The sequence below is a fragment of the Spea bombifrons genome, chromosome 12, assembly GCF_027358695.1.
Source record: "Spea bombifrons isolate aSpeBom1 chromosome 12, aSpeBom1.2.pri, whole genome shotgun sequence".
Taxonomy (NCBI): domain Eukaryota; kingdom Metazoa; phylum Chordata; class Amphibia; order Anura; family Pelobatidae; genus Spea; species Spea bombifrons.
This window is the reverse complement of record NC_071098.1, coordinates 5,178,149-5,188,871: the sequence shown is the minus strand read 5'-3', so window position 1 is coordinate 5,188,871 and position 10,723 is coordinate 5,178,149. Positions and strand designations below refer to the sequence as shown.

The following is a 10,723-nucleotide window of genomic DNA, read 5'->3' as shown; positions in this document are numbered from 1 at the left end:
AGAGACAACCGGTGCTTTAAACAACCTGCTCAGCTGAACTGAATTTGCTACCAGGTCAGCTGAGATGCATTAAAATAATTTATAGAAATATATACGTAAAATAAGTCATCATTACAGAGGAGTTCTTGTGATCTTTTAAATACAAGACATGCTTATTGGATTAAAATATATACAGTCATAGCAGAAAAAAAGTTGGATCACAGAGTTACCTGTTTTGGAACCCAGACTTACATAATGTATCGGAAAAATCTTACTGTAACACTAAACAGTGCTGGTCTAAAAATGAAGATTTAATCTGATCTATGGCAACTACCTATCAGTGCTTTCTTTTGTGTCGCATGACAATTCAGTGTTTCCAACAAAAACATATGAATAAGGCAAAATATTATATGGGGGGGGGAATAACTATTTCTGGGAAGGGTTTGGCAGGACCTGCGATGTTTCCAATGCAGCTTTTTTTTTTTTTTTTAACAGAATGTTACATCTAACAGAGTTGGTAAAACAGAGCCTTTAACAGATCGCTAACTAGTTATGGCTTCTCGATTAACGAATCGTTGTGTGCATTCTCCGAATTTAATAATCTGTAATGTAGTCTTTCTCTTGGTGGATAATATATCATGTCATAAAGCTAGATGTGGCTTCCGAGATGTAGAGTTACAGCTGCTTTTATGATTAGCATGACCGTGCCTAGCTAAGCATAATAGGCGTTGTAGTTCTACATCTTTCCCTGATATATTCTTTGAACACTTCATATGTCTCTTCTTCAGATATAGTCAGGTTACATCAATATATTGACCATTACAAGGTTTTCAAGGAATTTTGTATTAATATATATAATTAATCATGACGTTTTGCAGATCCAGCACTAACGGCACTGTGGTATTCGTCTCACTTTCATTTTTCATATCATATGAAGCCTGATTTAGACCAACTGACCCTAAGAAAACCCTATAACGGGTAAATGCTTACATATCGCTTGTCAGAACACAACTACCCTATTAGTGAAAAAAGTATAGATTAACACAACTGCTTCTGGGACATAACCCATAAAATCGAAGATAAAATTAGATTGTAACAATTTATATTAATGGTGGTTGGTGTCTTTTGTCTTCTTATCAGCTTGCGGGTGTTTCCTGCATGGCTCATTCCGAAAGTCCCCTGTAATTTAATCCTTCCAGGTAAAGGCAACGGACAGATTTATTGAGTGCCTTTGTATCTTATTTCAAGCACAGCTGCAAAAAAATTGGACATGGGACACACCACGCCTGCCACACGCATGGAGTCATGCCCAAGACTGGCCATGTTGGGTTCATCTCTTTCCCACCATTGTCCTTGTTTCTATAGAAGAAGGAGATACTTGCCCTGGTTTTTACTGAGTTTTGATGGACATGGACTATCTTCTATTATCCCAAGGCTACTGCAGTGGAACCCAACCGATGGCCTCCGTAGGACATTACGCCGGATAGAAATGGTAAACCTCCTTTGTCAGTGCAGAGCAGCCGAGATTTGCTTTGGCCAGCAGTACGCTAGGCATCCTCTGTGAGCCGTTCGTTTCCTTGTTCTTCCTCTGGAAAGTGACAGCTACAGGCTTCTTCCTCCTCCGGGGCTCTGACTTCAATAGGCACTAAAATGAAAAAACAAAAAGACAGAAATATAAAACTCTGTAACGAGTGTGGGGGGGGTTCTGTACGACCAAGATGAAGCTGGCGATGAGGCATTTGTGTCACAGACCTCCCTAATGCTACAAGCCAACATCCAACAGATACAACATTGCCTTTGTTCCTTGGGCTTTACCTACCACAAAGTGGAACAGACGTTACTGAGAGGGTGGTAGGTAAGTGGACCAGTCTCCTAGCAGAAATGGTAGAGCCTAATACAGTAAAGGTACATGCATAGGATAGACATATGGCTCCTGAATCTAAGACGAGACCAACGACTCGTTACCGGAGGAGAAAAGGGCTGAATCGGACTGATCTGCCGACAAATTCTATGTTTCTATGTAAAAGAACCGCTATGGGATCCTCACCTTTCTGGAGTTGGTTTTTCATCATCTTCAAGCATTTTACTGAATATTTAACAAAAGGCAACATCAGCAGGGAGCACACCACGACAAAAATGATGAGGTAGATGGTGACCATTCCTCCAGCCGAATCAGCTGGTCTTCCTAAAAGCCAGTTAATGATGACACCAATCAACACAACATGGAAAAGTAATTTTTTAACGATACAACAGACCATGTTCATCAGAATAGAAGCTGTCTTTGTATTTTGTTGATACGTTTAACACATAATATGTCAGGTTTAAGTTTCCCGGCCCCTCCCGCTAAGAGGATGATGTATCTTGCATGCAACTGGCATCCCTTTTAGAACTGACCAACGTTGCTACATTACTGCTGAGATCCCTGCTTGAGTACAGGTGGCTTCATTTTCCGAATATCTTTACCTCCTCGCCCGTGGTGTTCGTAGGAACCATCAGCAAAACCATTTGGCCGCCATGATTAGTGGGTCTCAACAATGTATAATGATATTAAAAATGTTAACAGTTTTGGAGTCGGCTTCCAGGTTTTAAGGCCATCATCATAGCTTTTTATTCCAATAAGTAGCCATAGCTGGGGCTTAGCACAAATAGCAAAATACATTCCAAATATGAGTCAAATGTAAAACTAAAAAATACATTTTACTGACCTACTTCTTGTCAAAAGTGGACCCTGATCTCTTTTTGCAAAGGTATGGTTTAAAACCCAATGGAAATGTTTCATTCTAACGCCATGCAGCCCATGCCCTAATATTTTATAGATGATACTATATATTGTTATATACTGTATTTTATAGTAACATTGTCTCAGGATACTTACTTGTCGCCTCGGTGACTGGAAAGGTTACTGTGGTTGCTCTTTCTGTAGCCTTGGTCACGTCACTCAGACAAACCACATCTGAGCTACGGGTTCCATTAACTAAAACGTTCGTATGTTCACAACTGCAAAACATACAAAGCACGCAGCGTCATTTCTACATGTAACATATTTGGGGCAGAACCCCTCTCGGTTACGACTTCCATTGCTCCTTGTTGGTGTTAGAATCAGGGGATCAAAGAGTTTGATTAATTAAATGTATGAGATACTCCTCTTCCCAGGGATAATGCCAATCAGATGCTTCTTTTTTTTAGCTTTTTAGTACTTTTTTATTCACTTTTTATTTTTGTATATTGGCTGTCAATACTTTATTATATTTATTGTTTTATTTAGATGTTATATTACAATGCACAGAATGTTTAGGACAATACATACCGTTTCCATGGTTTACAGGGACCATCTATTCCAGGGTTAAACGTTCCATGTGGGCAATCCACGCATTCTATAGAACACAACAGATTAAAATGCAGGTTTGTAATCATCTACTAACTGTAGCCTTTTCCCTTTTTTACATTTTATATTTTAGAATGCACACTGGAAATTCTTAAACCAAATCGTTGCATTTGTATCTATTCGCCAATAACACTTGATGTAATCTGTAGATGGCCAAGAAAGACTTAAAGGATTCCTGATGTTTGCATGTTCCAAGTTGAACCGAATTAAGGGAAAAATGGGATGTAAACACCCGTATTTCTTCTAAAATTCAGACATTTGCTCAAAATGAAGATTAAGCACTAAAATCAGTATCAAGTTAGCAATTCAACTCTCAGGACACAAATTCAAATCTTTATAATGTAGTAAGATCCTTACTCTCTCCAGCCAGTTCTTGCCCCGTAGAACAGGGGATATTTTCACATTGTTCACAGTTTTCCCCAACGCATCTTTTTCCGACGATACATTCGCATTCCGCATTTGAAGTGGGGGAGCAAAGTTCTTTATACTGGAAAATACCTTCAAAGTAAAAAAAAATATATATTTTGTAACTCAGTTGAAGTACTTTTTTTTTCCAACTGGCTTTTTGAGGATGTGCTTGCATTTAAAAGACGAGGAAGGAAATGTTTTTTTGGGGGGAAACAATAAAACGTTCATTGCACAATGACTTGCACTTTTCAGAGGTTTTGATGAAAGTGATTAAGGGAACTAATGTACCTGTATAAGAACGCACTTCTCCATTTGCTGTGGGTGTCTTGTTTGATTAGCTTTAAGTCCCAGCTGTCGCCAGAAAGGACTAAGTCCTTGCCAGCAACCGTATGGATGCTCGTGAGGACCACGAGGTGGTCTCTCCTCTCGTCACGAGCCGAGGGAAAATGATGATCTTGAGCCACCGCTGAATCACCCAGATGTGCATGATATTTACTTAGTTTTATGTTGAGATTACGTTTCCCCGTTTGACCCGGCTTCCTAAATCAGACTTTCCTTATTTATGCAATAACAGATATTCTATTTTCATGAGTAACTTCCTGTTTTCTGGAGACCTCGTACAGCATGACGAATGTATAGTCAAAGGGCTCCCATATATCACACGGTGCAGGAATACTATTCTGAAGCGTGACATACCTATAAAACGTGATTTCAACTCATTTTATGGCCAGAGAAAACCCCATAAACTGTTTACTTAAATGCCATTGAGAACAGCTGATGGGAAAGGCCGGTGGACTTTCTAAAGGTTGTTACGTTATTCAGCTTCCTGTTCCAAAAGAATAACGCTATTGTCAGCACCTGTATTTATGTAGATTCTTAACTAGTTTCTTGTTATCATAAAAATAATAACATGGAATGAAACAATGAATCATATTCATACAATATTATTCTGGGTAAAAATACTAATACTAAACATGGAGTCAATAACAGAAAAAAGAAATCTGTTGGTTTCCATGGAGGCTGCTTCATAATTAGAATTTTGAATCATATAAGTAATGACATTTCATATAATATAATGATAACAGTCTGATAAGATTGTCTCACGAGGCTTACCTTCACATCTTTTACATCTGTTACAATAGTGCAAATCATTTGGCTGATCCGTGTAGCTTTTCGGGGGGCACGCTTTACATTTTCCACACCCTCTATCACCGATAAGCATATAACCTGCGGAAAATTAATGAGAAATACATTTGGTCAGCAAGTCATTTAGCAAAACAACCATAGAGTCTTTTCGGATGTCAAAGGGAAGATATCAGATTTATAGCATATTCCCTTAGTGTTATCCGTCTATTTATTTTACTATTTTTTTGAAGCATCTGGTTTGAAAGGTAGAACCATGAAGCGTCTTTTCATATAAATCTATATTTTTATTACAGTCAACTTTTTTAAGTAGAATGTCAAGCATCTGTGAAAGGTGCTACTTTTAAGCCAGTCTCCCTAAAACTATTGATGGTTTAAAAAGTCTGTTTTATGTCAAATCCAGTATTCTATAAAAGAAGTAAGACTCCTATTATTAGAGTTTGTATGACTCCAACACTAAGAAAGCGCAAAGAGGATCCATTCAGGTGGCTTCCACTTATGGCAATGTTGACAGAAGATAAATCATCCCTACATATTTAACCAATAAATGTAATAATAGTGATTTCTTATTTCTCTACAAATAACAATTTACTCTCACTCGCTCTCTCACACTCTCTTAGACTCTCACACATTCACTCTCTCATGATCTCTGAATGTCTCCCTACCTTCTCTGCTGACTATTTCCGCCTCTGTGTCTGGCATCTTTTTTGTTCTGCACCTATTCTCTTTCACTCTTCTTTCTTCTCTCTTCTTTTTTTCCCTTCATCTACGTGGACGTTACCTCCTGGCGAACTTCCGCCAAAAAAGTGAAGCTTCCATTGATGTCCTCTCTTCCACATTTTGGTGGAGCTTCACATGAGCTTATCTTAGGGCAAAATGGCAGAAGTTCACCAGGAGGTCATGTCCGTGGAGATGCGGACGAAGAAAGAAGAGAAAAGAGAAGAACAAGAAGATGAAGAACAAGAAGATGCGAGATACGGAAGCAGCGCTGTGAGACACAGAAGCAGACGGTAGAGAATGTAGGTAGACATTCAGAGAGCGTAAGAGAGAGAGTGAATGTGGACGAGAGTGTGAGAGAATGTAGATGAGACTTTGTGTGAAAAAACCTGCAAATTTGAAGCTTTTTGCTTCGTTTACATAATTCTTGGGGGATCTGGCATTGTTTTTGGAGATTTATATGAATCAATGAAATTGGCTAATTTTGTTAACTTTGCAGTATGAATCTTAATGCACAAGTCTATTGGAAACCACCAACACCGCAGGCATTCTCCCACTGAGCATGCAGAAGGTGATCTGTAAAAACGTAATCCTTCACAGTCATCGGGAGAGTCATCAGCTCATTGGAAACATTGAAATTTGCTCCTTGACATCCAAACTTTTAATGAGAATTAACCAGAATTGACTACATCCTTTGAAGAACATTTGGAAATAAAAATCTGATTTACTGTATATTTGATAAAGTTCAGATAAAAGAATAGACACATTTAAAGAAAAAGTCTTCTATTTTCACCAACATTGTATATTGGAGATATCAGCGCCATTAACATAGAATCCAAAATCAAATCACCGACCATCACCTGAACATGTATAAGTAAAACTGAAAGCTCCATTAGCAATAAAACATGTATAAATGTCATGTATCTGGGGTAGAGCGAGACTTAAAAGAAATATAATGATGTTTTGGGGGGTTAGGATAGCATGCTGGTGGGTTCAGGGGAAAAAAGTGTCTAATGCTGGGAGGGAGTTACATGAAGGTGGGAAATGAGATGAAAGGGTGGAAGAAAAAAAAATAGTAGATAATGACATTGATAGGAAACAGTGACTGGTGATACAAGGAGGCAAAAACTGCAGTATGAAACCCATAATATGCCACTTGTGGGGTGGAAAAAGTGTCAGATGATGTAGCCACAAATGAGAGGAGCAGTTCAGTCATATGTACACTATTGAGACCATAGAGCTGAAGGTATTTAAAAATAAAGCTACCCCTATTTATCAGAGAAACTAAACATAAATAATCTCTTACCTGGGTAACATTTGCTGCAGCACGTTCCATCACTGGTGTGGCAAGCATCGCTGCCCACAGAAACTCTGGCACAGAGTACCAGGAATCCAGCAAGCAGCAGCCACGCAAATTTCCCCATTGTATGCAATGTGGTGGCTAGGAAATCGTTTTAATTTGCCTGCAAAAAATAAAATTATTACTTAACACAAAAGTGGCTTAAACAGCAGTTCTATTTATATATAGATAGATATATATAGAAACTGCATAATGTAGATCAGGAATATTCCACCTGCTACTCTCATAACATGTCAGGAGGACTGCGACCTGTAAACCCCCCACAAAGATGCCACCATCCCACAAACAATGACCTAAAAACCTAAATTATTATTCTGTAGGTCCAGGGCATGAACTCTGTTGATAGAAGGGCACTGGTGATCATTCTGTTCATATTCCTGAGTATGAAAGGAGTTGGAGTCCAGATCAGGTGTAGGATCCGATGTCTAACACACTAAACTTTTGGAGATCTCACCCAGTGATTGGAGCCTTTACTGATGCAGGAGACACACAGATCAGGAGATCCGCACAAGTGATAAAATCCACAAAAGAGTCAGTCTCTTCTGGTCTTTCTTCTTGTACTTTCACTTCCAGAGGACACAGAAGTATCTATCCAAATAAATGCCCTCACTCCCCAGCATCTGGTGGTAACTCTGCAGTGTAGATACTTATCCCCATTATGTATAGAGGTAATGCAGTTACTATGTTACCTTTTAATCATCAGAGTCTGAGCTTAAGTCATCGTCTCTATCTGGACTTCCCCAAAAAGGCGGAGTTTGTTCATAAACAGAAAGAAACCCATTGAAAATGGTTTTCAAATAAATTATGATATTTAATGATGTATTTAACCTGTCTAAATGGCAAACAATCGCCTAGGGTAACGAGGGACATAACAGATTGTGAGTGATTCCAAGAATCAGGACTGTTTCAGGGTAAAGCTGCATGGCAAATGATTGTAATTTCATGCTGAATATAAACTCTTAACGGTTATTTTGTCACTACTGGAAAATGGTCTCATGTTTTATATGTCATTGAGATGTCCCTTAAACAGAGAAGTAACAGCAAGGTAAGAGCTCTAGAGCCCAATGCCCCATTGTTGCTTCCCACCTGCAGAGGAAATTTGCCCCCAATTCACTACTATAAAGCCCTCTAGCATACATAAATATCCTTAGGATTATTCATGCAATGTCCCTATTGGTCAGCCTATTCAATACCACATTGGTGTCTCTTGTGACAAGGGGGCAACCTTATAAATCACCCTAGGGCACAACAAGTTCAAGTTAATGCCCTCTTGAACTCTCACAAACTTGATAACATGCAGTTAAAACCAGGGTGTATGCTAGTAAAGGATGGAGCTGTCCCATTTCAGGCTCCTCCAGATTGAGAGCAACTAAAGGTGACTCATTGAGTTCCCCACAGAGCCATTTACTTGGTATATTGGGCATTTCCTCACCACCCTCTGAAAAGTTCTTATGCAGTGTGCTTTACTCTGTCCATTTTGGAGCCACATGATGGCTGAAATGTATGTGTGGGGTTGGTCTCAAGAAATTTGCCTTGGATTTCTATCCTAGACTCCCCTTGCAGCCGGGAGTCGCGTGATGGAGATTATTCCTCTATAGTAATGCACGAGAGCAAAAGAAAAATCAGATTCTCATAAACTGGGACTGTAGGGATAACTATTGAGGCTATTGTCTGTTATCAGGCGACTTAGTCCCATCCTATCTTGTACAAGGGAATGCTCCAAAAGTTCTACACCAATAAATGCCTCTTACTTAGGTTATCTCCTTCCAGGTCTGGCAGAATGGGTTGATATTTCAGACTGGAGCTTCATTACTGTCTGCTACCCAAAACTACAAGTTCCACATCCTTCTGCCTCCTCCAGCAGGTCAGTAGGTCTGTTAATCATGTTTTGTCGAGCACAAAGACTTAAGACATGGTTGGCACACTGTACTGGGACTCGCACTAGCACATGGTATAATGGTAATTACATGATTTTTATTACTCAGCTTGTTAAAATATAGCAATCTTACGTATGACATTTTCAGCAATTATGAAGATTTGCTTATCTGGGGTTCATAACAGAATTGTGTCAATCATCATAGATGAAAAAGTCCCTATTTGGCATTGCAACATTGTAGCAAGTTTAGCAATAACATCTATTTCATATGGTTACATCCATTATAAAACGCAGCATTTGCTGGCACAAGGCCCAGAAATCAAATGAACTCACAGGCCTCAGGCAGGTCATTAAATTGCTAAGCATGTATTTTTCACTTCCGTTAAATCCAATTAACATTTACCGTAGATCACTTGTTGAATTGAGTGCTGTTACGTCTACGAAGACAATGACGTATAGAAATGATATGCAGATGCATCTTGCGGAGTTTCCCCCTAAGTGTGTTATCATCCTTAATTCTAGATTAATCGCACCGCTATTGTGTTATACATGGTTGTGGTTCAAACAGACAGTTATCATGCCAAGCTCCAATCAAACAGGTTATTAGATATTCTGCCAATGGCTTTCAATCAATTCATCTGAATATACCGTATTTCACCATATATAAGACGCTTTTCAAAAAAAACGTGGGGTCTAAAAACTGGGAGTGTCTTATACATGGGGAAATAAGGTAAATAACAGAAAAAAAACTCTAATGCAGAACTAGAAAAGTCATCCCTAATATTGCCCATTTTCCTAACCACGTTAAAGGGACACTCCATCCATAGCAGGCACTTAAATGCATTTGATAGCTGCATGGTCCCTTTAAATGTACACGGTGCCCCCATTATAAAAGCGTGGGGATGGATTCGACATTTTATAGTACTTAAAAAGTACTTTAATATGCATTCTTTGTTTGAAGAGCTGCTCCATTGATTGATTTTATGGGAATGCATTATTTTAGCTTTTAGTCATGTGACATCAGAGGACACTGACTGAGCCATAAAAACAAGAAAAAAGGTTGGGGAGGTAATGTCCCCTTTTAACCAGCCATCTACACAAGCCCTTATCTACTTGTCAACAAGGTACATCATTGCTAGAAAGCACCTTCTTACTTAGTAAGAGAATCCTGATCCACATGAAAGCTGCACCATGGAAAATAATATGCTGTTGATTTATCAAACACTTGGCCAGTGATAACATAAAGCCAAGGAAAATGTGTGTTTTTACAAGTTGGCCTCCTTCACATTTCAAACTTCATGAGAATTTCAAAACCATAATATAGTGCCGGAAATAGCGGTTAACGACATCCCTCATTAAGTATTTATAGTGGTGTCTACCCACATGTATGAGTTAATTTCCTGTCCATAGACCACAAGTGACATTGTAAGAATATTACTTGTGCCCACTCATTCAGACTAAAGTTTTATTGGTAAGACCTATGAACATACAATGCATACCTGCCAACAGTCCCAGATTCCCCAGGACAGTCCTGTTTTGAGTCCTGTCCCATTAAATTCGGGTCTGTCCCAGCATAAAAATAACAAGTTTGCGTTTTAACTGTGTATGTCTACAGCTTACAACGCTTGTGGGTAAATTCCAAATTACCCAGAGTCTGTACTGGGTAGCCTAGAGCTCAATGCTGCAGGGTATGGCAATGTATCACACAAAGTGTCCATATGATTATTATTTAGAAACTGAATAACCAGCAGACTGCCTTGTATTTTACATGATAATGAAGTCTCATTACACATACTAACACGCAAACCCGCTCTAACACCCACTTCCTTTAACACTATACACTTACACATACAAA

General features: G+C 38.9%; 1 protein-coding gene across 1 annotated transcript; it reads right to left on the bottom strand.

The window, feature by feature from the left end:
- Positions 1 to 1,129: 1,129 nt before the first annotated feature.
- TNFRSF9 (TNF receptor superfamily member 9) lies at positions 1,130 to 7,066 on the bottom strand. Its single transcript, XM_053451384.1, has 7 exons — positions 6,939 to 7,066; positions 4,886 to 4,999; positions 3,722 to 3,862; positions 3,287 to 3,353; positions 2,855 to 2,976; positions 2,027 to 2,164; positions 1,130 to 1,624 (listed from the first exon to the last, which is right to left on the bottom strand). The coding sequence occupies exons 1-7, from the start codon at positions 7,054 to 7,056 to the stop codon at positions 1,527 to 1,529; spliced, it is 798 nt and encodes a 265-aa protein (XP_053307359.1). The 5' UTR covers positions 7,057 to 7,066; the 3' UTR covers positions 1,130 to 1,526.
- Positions 7,067 to 10,723: the final 3,657 nt, after the last annotated feature.